The sequence below is a fragment of the Pristis pectinata genome, chromosome 10, assembly GCF_009764475.1.
Source record: "Pristis pectinata isolate sPriPec2 chromosome 10, sPriPec2.1.pri, whole genome shotgun sequence".
NCBI classification, from domain to species: domain Eukaryota; kingdom Metazoa; phylum Chordata; class Chondrichthyes; order Rhinopristiformes; family Pristidae; genus Pristis; species Pristis pectinata.
The window spans coordinates 85,563,565-85,588,906 of NC_067414.1; the positions used below are offsets into that span (position 1 = coordinate 85,563,565).

The following is a 25,342-nucleotide window of genomic DNA, read 5'->3' on the forward strand; positions in this document are numbered from 1 at the left end:
GTCAGCACTGGGAACCTGTGCTGTAGATGCCCAGATGCCTTTCCATATCATTAGATCTCACTTGTTGTCTAGTATGTTGTCTGCACACATTCTTGCTGGCAAACCTCTCACTCGATTAAATGCTGTCTGCTGTACCTGGTTCAGTTCTCCACATCTGCATTGAATTGTAATTTGATGGCAAGCTTTGGGAATCTTGGATGACGAGAGGTTGCAAATTCAGTCAAAAATAAAAAGGAAGCATGTATAAGGTTTAGGAAGCTGAAATCAGACAGGGCCCTTGAAGAGTATAAAGGAAGCGGGAAAAAGCTTAAACATGGAATCAGGTGGGCTAACGATGTCCTTGGCGAGTAGAATTAAGGAAAATCCTCAGGCATTTTATACATTTAAAAAAAACAAGAGGGTAGCTAGGGAGAGCGTAGACCGACTCGAGTACAAAGCAGGGAATTTATGCTCGGAACTATGTGGGTGAAATATTAAATGAGTACTTTGCCTTGGTATTCACCAAGAGGAAGGACATGGAGGATAGTGAGATCAGGGAGGGGTAGCTGATGTTCTAGGGCATGTTGATATCAAGGAGGTGATGGTGTTGGGCTTTTTGAAGAGCATTAAGGTGGATAAATCCTCAGGGTGTGATGGGATCTAACCCACGTTATTAAGAGAGGAGCTTTGACAGAGATCTTTGTATCGTCTTTAGCCACAGGCAAAATCCCAGAGGACTGGAGAATAGCCAGTGTTCCTCTTTTTAAGAAGGGCATTAGAGATAATCCAGCAATTTATAGGCCAGTGAGCCTCGCATCAGTGGAAGGAAAATCATTGGAGAAGATTCTTGGGGCTGGGATTTAATCACATTTGAAAAAGTATAGACTTATTAGGGGTAATCAGCATGGTTTTGTGCGAGGGAGGTCATGTCTTACAAACTTGATTGAGGTTTTTTGAAGTGGTGATGAAGATGATGAGGGCAGGGCAGTGGATGTTGTATACATGGACTTTAGTAAAGCATTGGATAAGGTACCTCATCGTAGGCTGATCCAGAAGATTAAGGCACATGGGATCCACAGCATCTTGGTAGGTAGGATTCAAAATTGGCTTGGCCATAGAAGTTGGACGGTAGTGGCGGAGGGCTGTGATTCTGACTGGAAGTCTGTGACCAGTGGTGTTCCACAAGGATCTGTGATTTAGCTGGGCTGATTAGTAAACTTGCAGATGACACAAAAATTGGCAGAGTTGTAGAGAGCAAGGAAGCAAAAAGTATGCTCCTGGAGGAACTCAGCAGGATAGGTAGCATCTGTGGCAAAGGGATAGTGAACATTTTGGGTTAAGACCCAGCATCAGGACTGAGTGTAGAGGGAAGATGGCCAGTGAGAGGGAGGGGTGAAGCAGGAGCTGCCAGGTGATGGGTGGCTCCGGGTGAGGAGGGTTTGATGGGCAGATGGAGCCAGGGAGGGGAGGAAGTAGTGACAGAGGCTGGGAGGTGATTGGTGGAGATAACAGGGCTGCAGTGTATGGAATCTGATAAGGAAGGAAGATGGTGAGTGGAACCAGCTAAGGTGGGGATGCTGAGCAAAAGGGGAACAGTGGGGGGAGGGGATAGGGGACAGAGTGGGTAGACTGTGTGGGTGATAGGCAGATGGAACCAGGTGGGGGAGGGGAAAGAAACTGGGAAAGGGCCCTGTGGAGGAGGGGTTTGGAAAGAAGGGGGCGTGCCAGAGGACCTGGGTGGATCAGGAGCAGAGAGAAATGAACAGAGGGGTGCAGGTTGCCTGACATTAAAAAAAAATTATGTTCATGCCATTGGTTGTAGACTACCCAGGGGAATATGAGGTGTTGTTCCTCTAGTGAGATGATGAGGAAGGCTGTCAAAAGATACAGCAGGATATATATCGGTTGGAAATATGGGTGGAGAAATGGCAGATGGAGTTTAATCTGGACAAGTGTGAGGTATTGCACTTTTGGAGGTCAAATTTGAGATGGAAGTATACAGTAAATGGCAGGACCCTTGGGAGCATTGATGTACAGAGGGATCTTGGGGTGCAAGTCCATAGCTCCCTGAAAGTGGCAACACAGGTAGATGGGGTGATAAGGCATATGGCATGCTTACCTTCATCAGTTGGAGCATTGAGTGTAAAAGTTGGCAAATAATGTTGCAGCTGTATGAAACTTTGGTCAGGCCACATTTGGAGTATTGTGTGCAGTTCTGGTCACCCCATTACCGGAAGGATGTGGAGGCTTTGGAGCTGAAGAAGAGGTTCACAGGGATGTTGCCTGGATTGGAGTATACTAGCTATAAAGAAATGTTGGTCAAACTTAAGATTGTTTACTCTGGAGTGTCAGAGGCTGAGGGGGTGACCTGATAGAAGTTTACAAAATTATGAGAGGCATAGATAGGGTAGATAATCTTTTTTCCAAGGTGGAAATGCCAAATACTAGAGAGCATAGGTTTAAGGTGAGGGAGGAAGTTTAAGGAGATTTTGTTTTATTAATCACAGGGTGGTAGGTGCCTGGAATGTGCTGCCGGGGAGGTGTTGGAAGTGGATATAATAGCATTGTTTAAGAGACGTTCAGACAGACACATTGAATAGCCGAGAAATGCGGACCATGTGCAGGCAGATGGGATTAGTTTAATTTGGTGTCATGGTCCTGAGCTGCACTGTTCTATGTTTATCATCTCCTTGAGGATTGTGACACTCAGGTTTGTGTGTTAATTCTGAACTTGTGATTAGCATTGCAGAATCTTCATGCATATTTAAAGCAGCTTTTTGTGCATCTTCTGGATCAGCAACTCACTCAGAAGACGACTCAATTGTTTGTGCAAGGTTGAAAACTAATATAAGTTTGATGTTAAACACGCTAAGATGAACTGAGCCCAGACTCCGAGGGGACAGCAGCTGATTGGTTGGGTTACTGGGTTAATAATCGAAGTACATCTAGTCCTGGGTGGATGATATGTTGGGATTTTGCAACGACCCTGAAGAGGTACTTGCATCTTATCATGGGGAGTTTAAATTAAGTTGATTAAGTAAACCTGGAATAAAAAAGCTTGTATCAGTAATGACGAGTGTGAAACTATTGGATTGTCGTATATGGACATACAAATTAGGAGTAGGAATGGGCAACTCAATCCCTTACTCTGCTATCCAATAAAGTAATGGTTGACCTGATCATTATCCTCAACTCCATATTCCCATCTGCCATTAGTAACTTTTTACGTTCTTGCCTAACAAATATCTATCTGCCTTAAAAGTATTCCTAGTCTGCTTCCACGTCTCTTTGAGGGAGAGTTCCAAAGAGTTGTGACCTTCTGGGAGAATTTTGCCTCATCCCTGTCTTAAACAGTGAGCTCTAGTTCTAGATTGTCCCACAAGGGGAAACATCTCTCCGCATCCACCTTGTCACGATCCCTCATGATCTTGCATGTTTCAATCAAGTCACCTCTCACTTCTCTAAAAGCCCATGGCTACAAGTCTATCCTGTCCAACCTTTCCTCATAAGATAATCTGCCCATTCCAGGAATCCTTTTATAATAAGTCTTTTCTGAAGTGCTTCCAACACATTAACATGCTTCCTTAAATAGGCCCATACTGTACACAGTACTCCAGATGTGGTCTCACCAATCCCCTATAGAACTTAAGCATAACCCCTCTACTTTTGTATTCAATTCCCCTCACAATAAACAAAATAGTTCCCTAATTACTTGCTGGGCCTAGATAATAAAAGTTTGCAAATTATGCTTCAGAACACCAGAACCCTCTGCATCTCAGAGGTCTGCAAGCTCCAATCATTTCAGTATGCTTTTTTCCTGCAAAAATGGGTACATCCACATTTTCCCATATGATGCTCCATTTGCCTGATCTTTGCCACTTGCTTAACCCCTCTTTAGCCCTTGTGTTCTCTTCACAACTTTCCTATCTTCGTCATCTTATCTTGTAATTATCTAGCTTTTGTTTAACTAATTTTAACTTTATTTTTAAATGTGTAATCATGTTTAATTTTGCTATAATGATTAAGGCATGGTAGTGCAGCGGTTAGTGTGACGCTATTACAGCGCCAGCAATCCGGGTTCAATTCCGGCTGCTGTCTGTAAGGAGTTTGTATGTTCTCCCTGTGTCTGCGTGGATTCCTCTGGATGCTCTGGTTTCCTCCCACATTCCAAAGACGTATGGGTTAGGAAGTTGTGGGCATGCTATGTTGGCGCTGGAAGCGTGGCGACACTTACGGGCTGCCCCCAGAATATTCTACACAAAGATGCATTTCACTATGTGTTTCAATATACATGTGACTAATAAAGATATCTTATAAATTTAGCAACCATACCTTCATTGATTTAGATGAATGTTGTGGTCCTAGTAGCATATCACTTATTTCACCTTATCAACGAGAATGACACCAATCTATATCTCCTCTCTGTTTCCTGCCAACCAGCCAATCTTCTGTCCTCACCCATATGCTACCTACTACATAAACTCTTAGTTTCCACAGTAACCTTTGATGCAGCACTTTATCAAATGCCTTTGGGTCTTAAGTGTAGTAAATCCACCAGTTTCCCTTTATCCATGGCACATATCAGTTTAAAAAATTCCAATAAATTGGTCAAACATGATTCCCCTTTGACAAAACCATGTTGACTTCAATTTGAAATTGAAGGTAATCAATGTTTTCAGTGATGGATGTTAAGTAAGCTGGTCCAAAGTTTCCTGATTTTTCTCTCCCCATTTTGAAGAAAGGAATTGCATTTGCTATTTTTCCTGAATCCCTGAATCAAAGATATTTAGGAAAATTAAAACCAATGCATCAACTATCTCACTGGTCACTCCTTTCAAGACCCTAGGATAAAATCCCGTCAGGATTTCACTGGTGATGTAAGTGATTATCATCCTGAGTTCCTCTCCCTCAATGAAAGCCATTTCTAAGGCGTTACTCGTAAACATTTGATTCACTGCTTATATAGAACCATAGAACAGTACAGCACAATACAGGCCCTTTGGCCCATCATGTTGTGCCAACCTTTAAACCACACCTAAGACTATCTAACCCCTTCCTCCCACATATTCCTCTATCTTAAATTCCTCCATATGCTTATCTAACAATCTCTTGAACTTGACCAACATATCAGCCTCCACCACCACCCCAGGCAGCACATTCCATGCACCAACCACTCTCTGGGTGAAAACCCTCCCTCTGACATCTCCCTTGAACTTCCCACCCATTACCTTAACGTCATGCCCTCTTGTATTGAGCATTGGTGCCCTGGGAAAGAGGCACTGGCTGTCCACTCTATCTATTCCTCTTAATATTTTGTATATGTCTATCATGTCTCCCCTCATCCTCCTCCTCTCCAATGACTAAAGCCCTAGCTCCCTTAGTCTCTCCTCATAATCCATACTCTCTAATCCAGGCAGCATCCTGGTAAACCTCCTCTGCACCCTTTCCAACGCTTCCACATCCTTCCTATAATGAGGTGACCAGAACTGGACACAGTACTCTAAGTGTGGCCTAACCAGAGTTTTGTAAGGCTGCATCATTACTTCACGGCTTTTAAACTCAATCCCACGATTTATGAAAGCTAACATCCCATAAGCTTTCTTAACTACCCTATGTAGGCAACTTTCAGTGATCTGTGGATGTGAACCCCCAGATCCCTCTGCTCCTCCACACTACCCAGAATCCTGCCATTTACCTTGTACTCCGCCTTGGAGTTTGTCCTTCCAACGTGTACCACCCCACACTTCTCTGGATTGAACTCCATCTGCCACTTGTTAGCCCAGCTCTGCATCTTATCAATATCCCTCTGTAAGCTTCGACAGCCCTCCACACTATACACTACACCACCAATCTTTGTGTCATCTGCAAACTTGCTAACCCAGCCTTCCACCCCCTCATCTATATTTGAATCATTAATAATATTTAGGGAAGGAGATCTGTTGTCCTTGCTGACCTGTGTGTGATGATTACAGCAATGTGGTTGTCTTCTTTATGGCTAAATGTCATGCTCTTAACATAAATATGCAGTAGATACCAGTTTTGGCAGTGGCGCTTAACATTTAGAGTTTCGAGTTTCATTCTAGTTTGTTTTATTGGTTTTGCAGGCCTGCATGAAATAATTAATTTTTGTTGTTTGCTTCCAGGTGGAAATTTGCTAATGTTGATTACTTGGGGTAAGAATGTCGGACCCTACATACAGGCCCTACATTTCAGTTTTGCTGTGGGTGCGTTTCTGACTCCAATCCTGGCAAAGCCACTATTGGGCAGCATGCAAAATGTCATCAGTGACGGTGAGGATGATCCATTGACCGACACCAGAAACAGCACTCAAATTGGACTATTGTACACTGTGAAAATGGCTGTTCTGGGCTTCTCTCCTTTCGTCTGGACATACCTGATCATTGGAAGCTTTGTTCTTCTGGTCTCCTTCTCATTTTTCATAATTTATTTAAAGTCTAGAGCAAATCGAGGGAGAACTGATGGTTCTTCGCAGGAGAATCCATTTGCAAGATACCACAATGCAATTTTGGTCCTTCTCTTTCTCTTCTTCTTCTGGTATGTAGGGGCTGAGGTGGCCTATGGATCCTACATTTTTACCTACGCAAAAAACTTCATTCATATGGGTGACAACCAAGCAGCAGGTTTAAACTCCTTGTTCTGGGGAGCCTTTGCTGCGGCAAGAGGTCTCGCAATTATATTTGCAACATGCCTTTATCCTGGAACTATGATACTGCTCAGCATTATAGGCTGCACCATTTCCTCCCTGGTTCTTACACTTTATAATACTAATCACATCTCTCTCTGGTTAGGCACTGGCCTTTATGGAGCCTCAATGGCCGCTACCTTCCCCAGTGGCATTAGCTGGGTTAAGCAGTACACGGACACCACTGGAAGGTCAGCTGCTTTATTTATTTTTGGAGCTGCACTAGGTGAGATGGTGGTTCCGGCTATAGTGGGGTACCTTCAAGGGATCAATGCTGTCAACCATTACCCTATATTAATGCTGACTGCCTTGGTGACCTCCACAATGACAGCCATCCTGTTTCCTGTGATGTACAAGCTGGCGACGTCTCCGAACAGTGCCAAACCACAGAGTGAAGATCAAAAAGCTTTGTTGGGATCAGGGATAAATGAGGATGATGACTGTGATGATGATGTTCCTGAAGAATGGAATGATGCAGATTTTGAAGTCATCGAAATGAGTGATGTAAAGGATGGCACAGACAAGAACCCAGTAGGAAATGCATCAGGAAAGACGAAGGAACAGTCCTCTCCCGAACGAATGTCTTTTTCTTCTGTTCCCTCCCCTGCATATCTAGGTGGCTCTCCAAAAAAGAGACTGCTCACCTTGGAAAGAGAAAAGAATGATTGAACACGTGTACAAGAAAGCTTTTTGTCCATCAGCACAAGGCACCACAGAAGAATTATTGGTATCTTTAGATCAATTAATATAAATATTTGATTTTTGTGTCCTTGGAAGGAAAGTCTGAAACTGTGAATGTGTAAAGAAGTTGCTTGTAATTTTGTGGTTATCATTAGACTAAATTAGCATAATTATTGCGTTTTTTTTTAAAAATGCTGGAAAAGGTTTTAAATATTTGCATGGCAATTTGATGCTTCTGTAGAAGTTTGTGAGTTGTCTTATGCTATCTCTAGCAAGTTGATTTTAGGGATGGGATATCACTGATAATCCAGATGAGAAAACTAGATTTGAACTACAATCTTCACGAAGATAACAGGTACTTGTCACCTGGCTGAGGAATCATACATAGTATCATATGGGGAATGTATTAATTCTGGTGCCCATGGTTGTTGTAGGGGTGGAATCTCAATGTATGGCTGTGCATTTGAGAGGAGGTTGAGTGTAAAAATGCCATTGAGTGGTAGGACCTGGATTTTGACGAGATTGCTGTCCATGTATTTGCAATGTACCAAAAGTTTGCAAAAAATATTTTGTGATATTAGTAAAATTTGCAAAGTAACACTCCATAAATTAGCTAGATTGTCAAAATGTGAATGTGCATTTTCAAGCAGTCTGATACTACAGTTATAGCTGTAATACACTAACCTGTAATACACTAACCTGTAATACACTAACCTGTATTTTTATCTAGAGGAAGAGGGGAAATTCTTCATTTCTGGGCTAGAAACTGAAACACGTTGATTATTTTTCTATGTCCATTGAAAATAAACCAATAATTTTATAAATGATTGGATTAAAATTAAACTGCTATGGTTAAGAGAAATTGTTCATTGTGCTTTGAATTCTGGTTACTGATATTTCCCATGGTATTATCTTATTCCAGTACCACACTGAAAAACAGAATTTGTAGGTAAATTCTGTTTTATTAGTTTAGTTTGTGAGCAGGCCAATCTAATTGTGATAGCTAATTATTGGGATTTTGAGAGGAATATTTGGGTAATTCCCTAGGACAGGTCATAGCTTCATCCCCAGCTACTTTGTAACTGTGATGAGGGCTTCTGCCTGCAACCCCCCCCCCAGGCTGCGTGTTCCATTACTTGTAGGTTTTCCTACAGGCTGTAAACTTGAAAGTAAGTCAATGGCATATAGCCAACTTTAATGAAATGTCAACTACTTGATATTTTACAACAAATTGAATTGCTGTTGTGAGTACCTGTTTGCGTACAATTGTGCTGAAACAGTAAAATATGGTCTTCAATATTCCAGATCAATATTAGCCAAAATTATGACTTTATAAAACACAAAATTAGTTTCAGAATTAGGGTTCCAATTGCAGTGGTTTGAAGAAAATGTACTCTCCCTAGAGCCAAGGGACTTTTGGTGCTTTAAAAATACATTTGCAGGAAGCCTCACAACAGCCAAAAGCCTTTTTATGCCTTTTTGAAAAGGCTTGTACAAAAATGGAGCTAATGATGAAGGCTGTCAGATTAAGCTCTGTTTAAGGGTCGTTAACATTAACTGGTTCTCTCCACAGATGTTGCCTAACTGGAGTATTTCCAAACAGTAATTTTGTTTGAGATTTCCAGTATCTGCGGTTGTGCTTTTAAACTATTTGTCCTGACTGCCCTATGATATGCCTGTAGCTTGGAGGACTGGTAACAGTGATTCTGGGCATTTTAAGACTAAGTACTGTGTCATTGACAGTAACATATAGGTGATTGTGGATGAAATCACTTGGTATTAGACTTGCCTCATTGTAGTTGGAAGAAATAATTGCATTAAACCTCAAAATAAATTTATTTGGGGAGAGCTGGGCTGGGGACAGTTGAATTGGGGGTGGGGGGGAAAGGAAAGAGAGGTGAAGAGTGCTTATTGGATCACCAGGTGTTGAATCCAAAACGATTTCATTGGAACTTGCTACTTTTTAAGATGGCTATTGTTCATATATCTTGATGTGGTGCTTGATGGCTATCTAGCAGTTCTATGTAGCAACAGTGTTTGTTTCACAGGCAATCAATACAATACATTTTGAGACATTAGAGAATTTACTAATGAGGGATGCTACTTATCTCTCAATGGATTAATAAAGCATCAATTCTTTAATGTATGCATTTGGGTTGTAATTCACACTCTGCACAATGTAGTAATTAGCTATGTACTCAGGGCTGGAAATGATTAGACAACCTCTGTGGTTCAGTTACTAGCATTGACTGAAGTCCCACTCCAGAGGGTCAAAGAAAATCCAGGCTGCCTTGCTGTTACACTACATGGCTGTCTTTCAGATGAGAGATGCTCTCTGCAGCAGGGCTTTCTCAGAAAGATTTCTCTCAAATGGAGTCCATCTATCCCTGTTGGTATTTATTCCTGCATTAACAGATTCTGCTTACAATATTGTGGAAGCATGTGCACAAAATTGCAGCCAATAACAAAACTTCATGTGTACAGAAAAATGGAACTAATGTAAACTGCTTTATTTCTGGCACTGTAAACAGAACCTAATCTCTCTACTCACCACCTCCTTTTGCTAAGATACCCTTAAAGAGCTGCCTTTTCCAGCATTTAATAACTTGTTAAAATGTTAAAGTATGCAGCAGGAGAGATGGAACAGCTGCCATTTCACAGGTTGCCAGTTTGGCACAGGATAACCAAACTTGTTTCACCAGTATCTCCTGTACATAACCTGCTCTTCCACTTCCCTTGTCTGTGGTGAAAGCCCAACATTCTCTTTAATGTATTTAGGGCTAGCCAATTAAAAAATAGCTTTGGTGCTGTTAGCATATCCCAAAAGTCAATTGCAACTTCAAGTCAAATTATTTAACCTTGCAAGCCTACCTTGAAACCAGCCATGCAGTTTTATTCTATGATTCTGAGTTTTGCAGGTATCTTTCTTGCAACACTAAACGTTTTGAGAGTGCCAATGAAACAAGATTGGATTTGTTAGCTCAAGAAATTTTTTTAACTACATACTTGCCCTGGATTCTCTCCTGAACAGAACATACCACTCCAGATTTGGGTCCAGTTTTTCAACCCAAGGGATTATAGGATTGAAAGATTGCACTCTACTGAACACCTGGTATTTTAAACAAGGTAAACTTTTAATAATCTGATTTCTAAATTAATAGTATATTAAACAAGAAGCAGATTAAAAAAAAGGAAAAATTCGAGGTTCAGGATTATTAGTGGTAGAGTATAACAAATCAGAAATGCAAAATTAACAGGATCATATAATTCCTTTATATTTCAATACAGCTTTACAACTATTGGGAAAAGTGCCTCATTTATACAAATTTTGGCAAATTAAACTTCACAGAATGAGAAAATGTTAAACTTTTCTTTGAAAACAATATAAATTTTTTAAAAGATATCAAGTGCCATAATATATAATCCAAATAAATAATCAAAATATTGCAACAATCCCACATAGCACTGTCTCTGATATCGTGTCTAGCCATGATTGTTTTTTGTAGCAAAGCACCCAGAAACATCGACATGACCTTGCTTTTAACAAACTGCTACATTTTGTACTGCAAGTTTACTACGGTGCACACTCGATAAAGCAACTATCAAAAGATGAACAAAAAATATAGAATTGAAAGGAGTTTTCAAAACATACAACACAGACTTCAATATATTGTAGAAAATCATTTGTAAACATATGCAGCTGGAAATTTGCACCACAGTTTGTAAATTACTCAGATCTGAATTCCATTTAACATGATTGGATACGAAATTACTGTGCTATACATTTATTTACAGGGCTGTTCAATCATCCATTTCAGTGGAAATGACAGATTCACAACTTTATTTTAAAAATGACCTCCCAACAAGTGAAATGACTACTTGATTGACCCTTTGTTCCAATACTGTAACATTCACACTCGAGACCGATACAACAAAACCATTTAAAGTTGGCTGTTTGATTCAGGTCTTGCAGTCATAGAAAGCTCACCATGATGAAGATAGCCGTGTACACAATAAAATGTAGACCAGAGAAGCTTTCAGTCATGCTTCAAGTGGATTAGAGTTAAAACTGGTCCAACAATTGACGAAGATAAGGGGCTTTAGTAAGGTCACGGCTAACAGCGAACAGCTTGTACAGGACTGGGCAATCCAGCGAGATGCATTGAACTTGTTTGTCAACACAGCCTGTGCAACTCCGGCAAATCTAGAAGAAAGAATTCTGTGAGTAGACAAAAATTCAAAAGGCAAATAACTACACATTAGACATTTACAGAAAATGAAACCCAAAACAGTATTTGACTGTGACCCCGATCATGAAAGTAAATTATTAAGATCTTCATTAGTCACGTGTACATCAAAACACACAGTGAAATGCATCTTTTGCATAGTGTGTTCTTGGGGCAGCCCGCAAGTGTTGCCACGCTTCCGTGGAAAACATAGTATGCCTACAGCTTCCTAACCCATATGTCTTTGGAATGTGGGAGAAACCCACGCAGACATGGGGAAAACATACAAACTCCTTACAGACAGTGGCCGGAATTGAACCCAGGTCACTGGCACTGTAATAGTGTTACGCTAACCACTACACTATGGACCTCAATAGAAGAAAGTTCTTGATATCTGCCTAATTTATAATTACTCTTTCCCTCTCCCCACTGAACACACTTCCAGCTACTTCACACCACGCACTGAACTCCCTTCCATAATCCCCACTCATTGCTCAGCCCTTTAGCTAAAAGTTTTTTTTTACCCTACTCCCTAAACCTTCCTCCATGGGACTGCATTACATAAATGTAAATTGCTGCTACTGTGGGCACTGCAAACACCACTTCCAGTAAGTGATCGCATTGCAGACCATTCAGTCCTGGCCATCACTCACAAGTAGTTTGGGACTGCTCTGAGTGTTGCTCCCGAATGAGATTGTGAAGTGAGCACACCCGCCCATTCTGGTGGTGTGGATAGCTGTTACAGAGACACTGGAAAATGTCTCAACCACATCCCCTATAATAGAAAACCTGTGGTTCTTTGGGAAATACTAAATAGAATTAGTTTATATATGGGTTATATAAATGCAGTACAAGTAAGTTCTTAGCAATGTTAGAAAAGTCCATCATAAGACTGATAAAACAAAAAAGCCTGTTCTTTCACTTCCAGAACATGCACTGCAGGTGAAAAAGCAGGAGACAAAATCTCTTGCCTCAGCTAGTGCCTGCAGCTGACATTTCAATACTACAACATGTGCAATATATCCAGAATTAGTCAATTCATTACATCTCCACACTAATATCAGGGTCCCTGACATCGTATTTACATCACTGGAAGAGGGGATATAGTCACAGAGCAATATAGCACAGATACAGGCCCTTCAGCCCAACCAGTCCATGCTGACCATGGTGTCCACCCAGCTAGTCACAACTTCCTGCGTTCAGCCCACATCCCTCCAGGTCCCTCCATGTACCTATCCAAGTGCTTCTTAAATGACACTACTGTACCTGCCTCTACCCCATCCTCTGGCAGCCTGTTCCATATACTCACCACTCACTGTGTGAAGTCGCCTCTCAGATGCCTTTTAAATCTTTCCCTCCACACCCTACTTTTGGACTCCCCTACCCTGGGAAAAGACTATTACCATCCACCTTATCTATGCCTCTCATAATTTTAAACACTTCTGTAAGGTCTTCCCTCAGTCTCCTATGTCCCAAGGAATAAAGACCTAGCCTGGCCAACCTCTCCCTATAACTCAGTCCCTCAAGTCCTGGCAACCTCCTTGTAAATCTTCTCTGCACCCTTACCACATTTTTCCTGTAACAGGGTGACCAAAACTGTACTATGTTGCAGTTGTACAAGTTGTTGGTGAGGCTGCACCTGATGTCTCAACTCCTATACTCAAGGTGTATATCCAGGATCTCTCTAATTATGAAACCTAAAGCATAAAGGGCAGATCTTCATTTTGTCCTGCAGAGCTGTGGCTGAGCTCTCACCCACCAACTGGTCATATTAACTATTCATGGGACATTCTGGGCAAAATTTGAACCCATGCATTTAGAAAGGAAGGTGATGCATTAAAGGGGCAGAAGAATCTCAATGACTGACTTGTCCCACTAAAGCCATTGATCAAGTACTTCATCCACAGCATCTACCTGTTGGAAATGGTGACAGAGGTGGTTTATCAACCCACATGAAATGGTGGCAGAGGAGGTCTCTGTATAGCTTTATCCATCAATACGAATATTGGTAGGGAGGCTGAATTCAGGATTGCAGTAGATGGTCTTGCTCTCCACCCACCCCAGTTCTTACCTCACCACATCCTGGCAGATGAAGCCTGGCAGAAATACTTAATTCTTCTTGGTGTTCTGCTCAATTTGTATGGTGGGATATGGGAGGGAAATCCTCCAAACCGAGTGAGACCACTCAGAGAAAATTGAGCAGCACTCAGTTATGGTCTAGTGGTTTATTATTTCAGTCTCTGTTCTTTTATGCATAACAACAGCTTAATTTACAGCGATAGCATTCATGTTAAAGCACCTTTAGCAGTTGAGCCTGTTTCCATTCCCATTCCCGAATCTCCTGATGAAGGATCACAGTGACTTGCTGAGGATTGCTTCGGCACTTGCTGCAGATGCCCAGTTGAGTCAGCTGGTCACAGACTGGGCAATGCAGGGTGGTGAAGTACTGCGAGATGGTTCCCTTACGGGCATCTGGTTCACTGCGCGCTGTTGAAAGCACCTTTTGCACCTGTAAAATGTTGAAAGCAATGATTAAGAACATTCCAATGGATTTTTGAAGAGTTCGTTTCTAACAGAGAGATGGCTTCTTTCAAAGTATTCGGGCAAGGCCAATTTAATACAATAGACATGTTTTTTAAATATGCATTCAAGGGATGTGGGCTTCACAGGCTGAGCCAGCATTTAATTGCCCATCCCTAGCTCCCTTTGAGAAGGTGGTGGCAGGCTGTGGTAAGGGGGTGGCAGGCTGTGGTAAGGGAGCTGGCGATGTGGCGAGGGCAGTGGTATGATCAGATAAGGCCACAGCTTTGGTTGCACTGCTGACTTTGTGCTGCACCACTCATTGACCATGCTGTGCCTCAGATCCAGGCAACGTTCGCATCATCAACCAATGGAGCATTTAGCAACAACAGACTATTGCAACAGACATCGAGGTTAACCAAGTAGACAAAGCCAAATTTGTATCCAACATACCAATGACCATGGATCCTATGTGACTTAATCTTCTGGACCAGCATACCATGATGGACCTTGTCAAGTGCTTTCCTAAAGTCCCTGTAGCCCTAGCCTTATCAACTTCTTCACCTCCTCAAAAACTCAACCAAATTTGAGAGACAGGACTTTCTCCACACAAAGCCACGCTGACCATCACTAATAAGTCCATGCTTTTCCAAATGCGAGTAAATCCTGTCTCTAAGAATCTTCTTCAATAATTTTCCTATCGCTGATTTAAGGATCACTGGCCTATCATTTCCGGGTTTGTCCACATTGCCCTTCTTAAACAAAGGAACAATATTGGCTATTCTCCAGTCTTCTGGCATCTTGCCCAGAGCCAAAGAGGATACAAAGATCGGTTGTCAAGGCTCCAGCAATCTCCTACCCAGCTTCCCTCAGTATCAGGTTCTGGGATTTAACCGCCTTGATGTTTACACCCAATAACTTCTACATGGATTCCTTCCTTTGTCCTTGAGTGAACCTATCCTTTCCTAGCTACCCTCTCACTCCTATATATGTATAAAGTGCCTTGGGATTCTCCTTAACCCTACTTGCCATGAACACTGCATGGCCCCTTTTAGCCCTCCTAATTCCTTGTTAAAGTCCTTTCCTGTTTTCCTATACACTCCTCAAGGGCATTGTCTGATTTCAGCTTAGTAAACCTTATACAGGTTTCCTTTTTCTTTTTGACTATACTTATAATATCTCTTGTCGTCCAAGGTTCCTGAACCTTGCCATCCCTATCCTTCATTCTCATGGGGATATGCTGCTCCTGAACTCTAACCAGCTGCTCTTTAAAAGATTCCATTAGATGTGGATTTACCCTCAAACAGCAGCTCTCAGTCTATTCTCCCCTGTTCCTGCCCAATACTGTTGTAATTAGCCTTCCTCCAATTTAGCACTTTCACCTGACTAGTCTTAAAACTTACAGAATTTAAAACTTACCATAACCATCTTAAAACTTACAGAATTATGATCACTGTTCCCAAAATGCTCTCCCAATGAAAGTTCTGATTACCTGGCCATACTCATTCTCCAGTACAAGACCCAGTACGGCCCCTTACCTAGTTGGACTATCTACGTATTGTTTCAAGAAACCCTTCTGAACGCACCTAACAATTTTTTCCCATCTGAGCCCCTGGCACAAAGGGAGTTCTGCCAATATTGGAGAATCACTCAGTACAACTACTCTATTGTTTTTACATCTTTCCACGATTTGCCTACATATCTCTTCCTCTTATCTCCTGCTGGCTATTGGGAGGCCTATAATATAATCCCATCATAGTGACTGCACCTTTCTTATTCCTGAGCTCTACCTGAGATGAGCCCTCCAGGACATCCTCTCTAAGTGCAACTGTGACATACTCCCTCATCAGTAATGCAACTCCCCCACCTCTTTTACACCCCTCTCTATCATGTCTGAAACATATAAACCATGGAACCTATGTCCTCAACATATTGATTTTAAAAAATCTCTTATACGTTCCATGAATTCACCCTCCGCACATCTACTGCTCATTTGGTTTGTCCAGTCTAATGTAGATGGGTCCATACCCCATGACTATTGCATTATTACGTACACTTCTAATTTCCTGTTACTGTGCCCTACGTTATCACTGTTGTCTTGGCACCTATATATGTCTCCCAAGAACACACTCTGCTGCATTCCCATAGATGAGGTTGGTCAATGCAGGCATCAAATACTTGGAGGCTTTCTGCACATCTGGGTACCAAGTGATGCATTTACCCAGCAAGGGTATCACTGGTCTCTGATGTTTCAATGGGTGAAGCATCAGAGAGATTATGATCATTTATCTCATTATGTTGTATATGTGGGTTAGTTGCAGTCCAATTAGTCAGTGAATTGGACAAGGAAGCCAAGCACTTCTAATCAAGAAAACAGCTGGTGGTGAAACTGGGATTTGAAGGTGATGAAGGTGGGACTTGGATGTGGTGGTAAGTTAGCAGACGTGCCTTTATGCTACAGGAGATGTGTAAGAGAGAGCGGAGACCAGCTCCATCACACTGAATTGCTGTTTCAGAACGACCACCTCTTTGCATTTCTGTCAGCTTCACTTCCATTCTTCATGATGGTCAAGAATTGATTTATGTTAATAGACAAATCAATAAAAACTTTTTTTTAAAAAAAAGATAGCACTACACTGTAATGTGCTTGTGAGGAAACCTCAGCTTCTTACCCTGGGTAGCTCATGGTACCAGCTGAAAACATCCACACCTATCAGAGAGAAAATTCTGTTGAGAGGAGGCAGGATCTGTTTGGTGATGTAGTAGGTAGCATTTAGCCTCAGGCTGGGATCTTGCAGCACCTCAATTGGTCGCCTGACAAGCTGAATGAGAGGCAACCCTGGCATTCCATACACAATGACGTAAGGGACCCTCTCGCCTACCCTGGGTTCTGATCGACGATCGTATGACAGCATCCTCCTATTGAGAACAAGATATGATTAGCAATTTATGGAGTCAAAGAGTTGTGAAATAAAGAAACAGGCCCTTCGGCCCATCACATCCATGCCAACCATTTAGCCATCTACACTCATTCCATTGGGTCCGTGCCCTTGTATGCCTTGCCTATTCATGTGCCTTAAACACAGCAGTTGTATCTGACTCCACCACCTTCTCTGTGAGTTCCGAATATCAATCACTGTGTAAAAAACTTAACCACTCAAATCTCCTTTAAAAATCCATCCTTTCACCTTAACCCTATGCCTCTTGTTTTTCATATCCCTACCCTGGGGAAAAGATTCTGACCATCTACCCTATCTATCTATGCCTCTTATAATTTTATACACCTCTATACCTCAGCTTCCTTTGCCCCAGGGACAACAAGCCCAACCTTTCCAATCTTGTCCCAAAGGGTTAAATCCTATTGCAAAGCCAGCATCCTCTTAAGGCCCAACTCTATCTACAAGCAGGATTTACTACTGATGCTTGGGACCCTATAGCCAACTCCCAACCATGTTTTCTGCTGTGTTCTCTCAGCAGTGGTCAACCAGCACAGGGACCAAATACACCAGACTTCCTACACGTGGGTCTCAGTACCAGATGGTGTGTTTATCTATGGACCAGGTGGTGTGTTTACCTATGGAAGGAGTGGTGTTGGCTTTCAGCATTAATACACAGATGAGTGGGGCTAATAAAGCTCATTTCAAGTGTTCCAGTTCAAATGCTGCTTCACTGTGGGACTGCTGGTTCTGCAGCAACCAGCAGATGGCAGTAACCTCAACTGAAGTCACGCATGCAAGGAAACAGGCCCTTCAGCCCACCAAGTCTGCAGTGACCATCCTTAACAAAAGTCCTCACCGAAAAGATAAACACATACATATAGCAGCATTAATAAGTTAAATTTACTGTATACAAAGTTCTCAGAATTTTATAGATTGTTTCAATATTGCTTCTATAAAAAGCATTATCAGAACACAGGCAGATTACGATCCAGATTTACAAACCCAGGAATTGAGTTTCTTCCCCTAATTTTCCTCTGATGTTTATGACTCAAGTTAATCTTGTGATGTTCTAACACCAGCACTGTTTTATGATGTTCCCAACATATTATCGCAGTTAATCTTCATCAGAGTCATAAAGGCACACGTTACAGCTCAGGGATAATCACCTTGGTATAAATGGCTCAGATTCTAATGTGACATGAGAATTTACTGATCTTCCTGGTTCCTTAATCCTTTAAGACCAAAGAGTGTGTATGGAAAACTGCAGCTGGTAAACATTCTACCTCCGTCACTACTGGCAAGTATGTCCTCTGGAAACTGGCCTCATGTCTCGGCTCCTTCCCAACATCACCTTTGCTTTTGATCAAAGGCAGAGCTAATGACTCGATTACAAGGTCCCCCAAAAGCCTCCCTGAACAATTTTTCAGGAGATGTGCTAAGATGGACCAAATGCACGCCCTTGAACAGGAACCCTTTTCTATAATTAGGCTCTCTAAACATAAGGGTTACACAGAAGACTGCCTGCATGCTCCAGTGACCTTTTACCCATTATTTAGAATCTGCCATAAAAATATTCAAAGACTCTGTTTCCATTGCACTTTGATGAAGAGAGCTCCACCTCTGCAGAGATTTTGTTATCAAACATGACAATAGTTGGTTTAGTTGTCTGGGATGTCTACGTAGATTAGAAAGTGCCAGGAAAGGTGTTTCTGGTGGCAATATTCCAGTCACTGATGAAAGAGAAACAAAGGACTGATGAAAAACACAATGATGCTGGAGAAACTCAGCAGGCCAGGCAGTATCCATAGAGAAAAGCAGGTAGTCAACGTTTCAGGTCAGGACCCTTCACAGGACATAGAACACTACAGCACAGTACAGGCTCTTCGGCCCACGATGTTATGCCGACATCTTATCCTGCTCTAAGATCTATCTAGCCCTTCCCTCCCACATGGCCCCTAGTTTTCTATCATTCATGTATCTAAGGGTCTGTTAAATGTCCTAATGTATCTGGCCCCACAACCTCTGCAGACAGTATGTTCCATGCACCCACCACTGAGTAAAAAAAACTTACCCCTGACACCCCCCTTATACCTTCCTCCAATCACCTTAAAATTATGTCCCCTCGTGTTAGCCATTGTCACCCTGGGAAAAAGTCTCTGACTGTCCACTCGATCTATGCCTCTTATCATCTTGTACACCTCTATCAAGTCACCTCTCATCCTCCTTCTCTCCAAAGAGAAAAGCCGTAGCTCACTCAACCTATCCTCATAAGACATCAATCCAGGAAGCATCCTGGTAAATCTCTGTACCCTCTCTGAAGCTTCCACATCCTTCCTATAATGAGGCAGCCAGAACTGAACACAATACTCCAAATGCGGTCTGACCAGAGTTCTATAGAGCTGCAACATCACCTAGTGACTCTTGAACTCAATACCCCGACTAATGAAGGCCAACACTCCATACGCCTTCTTAACAACCCTATCGACCTGCATGGCAACCTTGAGGGATCTATGGACGTGGACCCCAAGATACTTCTTGTTCCCCCACACTGCTAAGAGTCCTGCCATTAATCTTGTATTCTGCCTTCAAATTCGATCTCCTGAAGTGTATCACTTCACACTTATCTGGGTTGAACTCCATCTTCCACTTCTCAGCCCAGCTCTGCATTCTATCAATATCCTGTTGTAATCTGCAGCAACCTTCTACACTATCCACAACACCACCAACCTTTGTATCATCAGCAAACTTACTAACCCACCCTTCCACACCCTCATCCAAGTCATTCATTAAAAAAATCACAAAGAGCAGGGGTCTCAGAACAGATCCCTGCGGAACACCACTGGTCACCGACCTCCAGGCAGAACACACTCCATCTACCACCACCCTCTGTCTTCTATGGGCGAGCCAATTCTGAATCCACACAGATCCACACATGGATCCCATGCCTCCTGACTTTCTGAAGAAGCCTTCCATGAGGAACCTTATCAAACGCCTTACTAAAATCCATGTACACCACATCCACTGCTCAACCTTCATCAATGTGCTTTGTCACATCCTCAAAGAATTCAATCAGGCTCATGAGGCAAGACCTGCCCCTCACAAAGCTATGCTGACTGTCCCTAATCATCCTATGCTTCTCCAAATGCCCATAAATTCTGTCTCTACGAATCTTCTCCAGTAATTTGCCCACCACTGAAGAAAGACTCATTGGTCTGTAATTCCCAGGGTTATCCCTATTCCCTTTCTTAAACAAAGGAACAACATTTGCCACCTTCCAATCATCTGGCACTACTCCTGTGGCCAGTGAGGACACAAAGATCGTCGCCAAAGGCACAGCAATCTTTTCCCGAGCTTCCCGTAATAACCTTGGATATATCCCGTCCAGCCCCAGTGACTTATCTATCCTAATGTTTTTCAATAGTTCCAGCACATCCTCTTTCCTCACGTCGACATGCCCTAGCATATCAGTTTGTCGTACGCCATCCTTACAAATGTTAAGGTCTCTCTGGTGAATTAAGGACCTCCCCTACCTCTTCTGACTCCAGGCACGTTTCCTCTTTTATCCCTGATCGGTCCTACCCTCACAGTCATCCTCTTATTCTTCACATACGTGTAGAATGCCTTGGGGGTTTTCCTTGATCTGACTCGCCAAGGACCTCTCATGCCGCCTTCTAGCTCTCCTAAGTCTATTCTTAAGCTCCCTCTTGGCTACCTTGTAATTCTCCAGAGCCCTGTCTGATCAATGCTTTCTAAACCTCAGGTAAGCTTCGTTCTTCCTCTTGACAAGATATTCTACATCTCGTGTCAACCACAGTTCCTTCACTCAACCATCCTTACCCTGCCTCAATGGGACAAACTTATCCAGATCCCCATGCAAGTATTCCTCCACATTTCCGCTGTGCACTTCCCCAAGAACATCTCTTTCCAATTTACGCTCCCAAGTTCCTGCCTAATAGCATCATGATTCCCCCTCCCCAGTTAAATACTTTCCCATATCGTCTGCTCCTATCCCTCTCCAAGGCTATGGAGTTATGGTCACTATCTCCAAAATGCTCTCCCACCGAGAGATCTGAAACCTGATCAAGCTCATTGCCTAGTACCAGGTCCAGTATGGCCTCTCCTCTAGTCGGCCTGTCCACATACTGTGTCAGGAATCCTTCCCATACACACTGAAGAAACTCCGTCCCATCTATCCCCTTTACACTAAGGAGGTGCCAATCAATATTAGGGAAGTTGAAATCACCCATGACAATAATCCTGTTATTTTTGCACCTCTCCAAAATCTGCCTCCCCATCTGCTCCTCAGCATCTCTGCTGCTATTATGGGGGGGGGGGGGGGGGGGGTGGTGGTCTGTAGAATATTCCCAATAGAGTGATCATTCCCTTCCTGTTTCTGACTTCCACTCACACTGACTCAGTGGATGATTCCTCCAGGACGTCCACCCTTTCTACAACAGCTGTGACACTGTCCCTGATCAGCAAAGCCACTCCCCCACCTCTTTTACCTCCATCCCTGTCCCTTTTGAAACATCTAAACCCCGGAATATCCAGCAGCCATTCCTGCCCTTGCGACAGCCAAGTCTCTGTAATGGCCACTATGTCATAGTTCCATGTACTTACCCATGCTCTAAGTTCATCAGCCTTGTTCCTGATACTTCTCGCATTAAAGTAGAAACACTTCAGCCCATCTAACTAACTGCAATTTTGCCCTTTCAACTGCCTATCCTTCGACACAGTCTTTCTACACGCTGCATCTACTTGTACACTAAGTGAACCAAGCTCTGACCTATCACTCTGGTTCCCATCCCCCTGCCAAACTAGTTTAAACCCTCCCCAACAGTACTAGCAAACCTGCCCACAAGAATATTGGTCCCCCTCCAGTTCAGGTGTAACCTGTCCTTTTTGTACAGGTCATACCTTCCCCAGAAGAGATCCCAATGATCAACAAATCTGAAACCCTGCCCCCTGCACCAACTCCTCAGCCACACATTCATCTGCCAAATCAACCTATTCTTACCCTCACTGGCGCGTGGCACAGGCAGTAATCCAGAGGTTACTACCCTTGAGGTCCTGCTTTTCAGCTTCCTACTTAACTCCCTATATTCCCTCTTCAGGACCTCATCTCTTTTTTCACCTATGTCATTGGTGCTAACATGTACCATGACCTCTGGCTGTTCACCCTCCCCCTTCAGAACGCTGTGGGCCCGATCCGAGACATCGCTGACCCTGGCACCAGGGAGGCAACATACCATCCAGTAGTCTCTTTCACGTCCACAGAATCTCCTGTCTGCCCCCCTTACTATGGAATCCCCTATCACTACCGCTCTCCTCTTGTCCCCCTTTCCCTTCTGCACCACACGACCAGGCTCAGTGCCAGAGACCTGGTCACTGTGGCTTTTCCCTGGTAGGTCATCTCCCCCCCAACAGTATCCAAAGCGGTATACCTGTTATTGAGGGGAATGGCCACAGGGGTACTCTGCACTATCTGCCTATTCTCCATCCTTCTCCTGACAGTCACCCAGCTACCTGCTTCCTGCAGCTTTGGAGTGACTGCCTCCCTGTAGCTCTTGTCTATATACTCCTCGTTATCCCGTAGGAGCCGAAGGTCATCCAGCTGTAGCTCCAGTTCCCTAACACGATCTGTAAGGAGCTGCAGCTGGATGGACCTTGTGCAGATGTAGTTATCAGGGAGACTGGATGTCTCCCAGAACTCCTGCATCTCACGAGCTGAACACACCACTGACCCTGAAGCCATTCTCACTACTCTGCAGTAAAGGGAACACAAAATCAAAGAAAGAAAGAAACTTACCGGAGACTTACCTTCACCTCTTCTCACCGAAGCCTCTTGAAAACAAAACATCAGCTCCCCACTCTAACACTGTCCACTCACACAATGGCCTTACCTTTATTTGCTGTTGTTAACAAGCCAATCAACAGGTAACAATTTGCAAATGTGCCTTGTTTAGACTCTTGTAAGGTGAAACTCACAAGCTCAGGCACAGAGACTTCTTCAGGACTGAAGATAGGAAAAGGGGAAGCCCAATATATAGGAGGGAAAAGCAGAGCAGTGATAGGTGGACAAAAGAGGGGAGGTGGGGTGGGCACAGGGAGGTGATAGGTAGATGCAGGTAAGAGAATAGTGACAGGCAGGTGTGGGGAAGGTGGGGAGAGCAGATACACTGGGGGATGGGTCAAAGGTAGGGAGAGGAAGGAAAAAAGGGGTAGAAAAAAAGAGAGGCTAGGAAAGGGAAGAAGAGAAGCAGCATGGTGGAGAGGTGGAGTGGGATGGGGATTACTTAAAGTGGGAGAATTCAATGTTCATGCTGTTAGGCTGTAAGGTTCCAAGACAGAAAATGAGGTGCTGTTCCTCCAGTTTGCACTTGGAATTCTCCTGGCAGTGGAGGCGGCTGAGGACTGACATATCAGTGATAGTGTGGGAGGGGGAGTTGAAGTGGCTGGCAATGGGGAGATGCAGATCGCGGTTATGGACAGAGTGCACATAATCAAAAAAAAAGTGGCAGGACAATGTCAACAACAGACCCACTAGAATGACTCCAAATATTGGAAATATAATTCAATCAGCTATCAGGAGCAATACAACCATGAAGCTTTTGTTTTTTTGCACTGTTTCTTCCTTTGCATATTTATTATAATGAATAAAGTTTATTTGTGAAATAAAAAATATACAAGGTACTAGCAGAAAAGTAACCCAATAAATACTAGCAATAATTTTAAGAGAGGGATTTTGCCTGATTGTCTTCAAATCTTTCACTCTGTCCAGCTGAAATTCCCCATTGTTCATTCAACGAGGATAGGTGGTCTTGTTTATTAAAAAAAAAGTAATTGCATTTATACTGCAGGTTACTTCAGCAGCATTAAACTGAATGTGTTCAGTGTAGGGTGGGTAATCCACTTAACAGTGGATCTCAGCATCAAAGAGACACCCAACGTAGAGATTCAGGAACCAAGGTGTTGAGGCATCCAGCACACAACATGGATCAGTACTTAGCTAGAGGGAAGGAAACATGGGGTGGTCGCTAAGGGAGTCTTATCCATATGAATGAGATCTCATTGTGATTGGCATAAGAGTAGCATCCATATCCTCAATGCCAGAGATGGGTTCTGAGGAACAATTTGATATACCAGGGCTCCTCCGGCTCAGAGGGGGCCTCGGACCCGCAAACACACAATATACTTGACAGGAGGGCATGCAAGAAAATGCATCGTCATACAAAAAAAGATAAGAAGACGTGTTCAGCTCCAAGAGTAACATATTTAGGATTCGTGATTAGTAAGTTTACTGATAGCATGCAAATTAGTAATGAGGAGGACAGTGTGAGGCCACAGAATGATTTGATCAGCTGATAAATTGGGCAGAGCAATAACAGATGGAATTTAATCCTGATATGTGTGAGATGATACACTTTGGGGAGGATCTAATAAGAATGGTAGGGCCTCAGGGCATATTGAGGAACAAAGGGATCTTGATGCCAAAGATCCCTAATGGCAGCACTGGTAGATATGGTGTGAAGACAGCAGACATGATGTTTGCTTTCATTAGCCTGGGCATAGGGTATAAGAGTATGGAAATCGTAGTACAACTTTACAAAACATTGGCGAGGCACATCTGGAATATTGTTTGCAGTTCTAGTTGTCACACTGTAGGAAGGACATAAGTGCACTGGAGAGGGTATGGAGGAGATTCACCGGGATGGAATGTTTTAGTTATGAGAGACTGGAGAGGTTGGGCTTGTTCTCCTTCAGCAGAGGAGGATCTGATAAAGGTATACAAGATAATGAGAGGCACTGATAGGGTAGATAGCAAGAAACATACCCCATGGTAGAGGTGTCTAGGTCCAGAGGGCATGGGTTTAAGGTGAGAAATAAGAGATCTGAGGAAACATTTCTCCCCCACCCAGAATGCAGACAAAGTCTGAAATGCACTGCTTGAGGTGGTGGAGTTAGATTCTCTCACACATTTAAGAAACATTCGGATGAGCATCTGAATTGCCAAGGCCTAATAGGTTATGGAACAAATACTGGTAAATGGGATTAGTGTAGACAGATACTTGATGGTCGGCATGGACATGGTGGGCCAAAGGGCCTGTTTCTGTGTTGCATGACTCTACGACTATGACAAAGTGCATCAGGTCTCCCCGAAACAGGCAATGCGCCAGCGACAAGCCAAAATACCATGGAACCCGAGTGTACAATGGGAATTCTTTTCATTGGCCTGGTAATGATTAGACTGTTAAGTGTATTTCTGGAAAAGAAAAGCTGAGGGGCTATCCAAT

At 43.0% G+C, this 25,342-nt stretch overlaps 2 protein-coding genes across 2 annotated transcripts in view; one reads left to right on the plus strand and one right to left on the minus strand.

The window, feature by feature from the left end:
* mfsd4b (major facilitator superfamily domain containing 4B) overlaps window positions 1–10,181 on the plus strand; it is a 29,354-nt gene extending 19,173 nt beyond the window's left edge. The window contains exon 4 of the mRNA XM_052024200.1: window positions 6,123–10,181. Coding sequence (XP_051880160.1) covers window positions 6,123–7,351 — 1,229 coding nt within the window. The 3' untranslated portion in view covers window positions 7,352–10,181. The remainder of the gene's footprint in view (window positions 1–6,122) is intronic.
* A 146-nt stretch (window positions 10,182–10,327) lies between these two features.
* The window catches only part of rev3l (REV3 like, DNA directed polymerase zeta catalytic subunit), a 158,891-nt gene continuing 143,876 nt past the window's right edge, over window positions 10,328–25,342 (minus strand). The window contains exons 30-32 of the mRNA XM_052024197.1: window positions 16,782–17,028; window positions 13,889–14,098; window positions 10,328–11,567 (exon numbers count right to left, since the gene is read on the minus strand). Of these exons, the coding sequence (XP_051880157.1) occupies window positions 11,427–11,567; window positions 13,889–14,098; window positions 16,782–17,028 (598 nt within the window). The 3' untranslated portion in view covers window positions 10,328–11,426. The remainder of the gene's footprint in view (window positions 11,568–13,888; window positions 14,099–16,781; window positions 17,029–25,342) is intronic.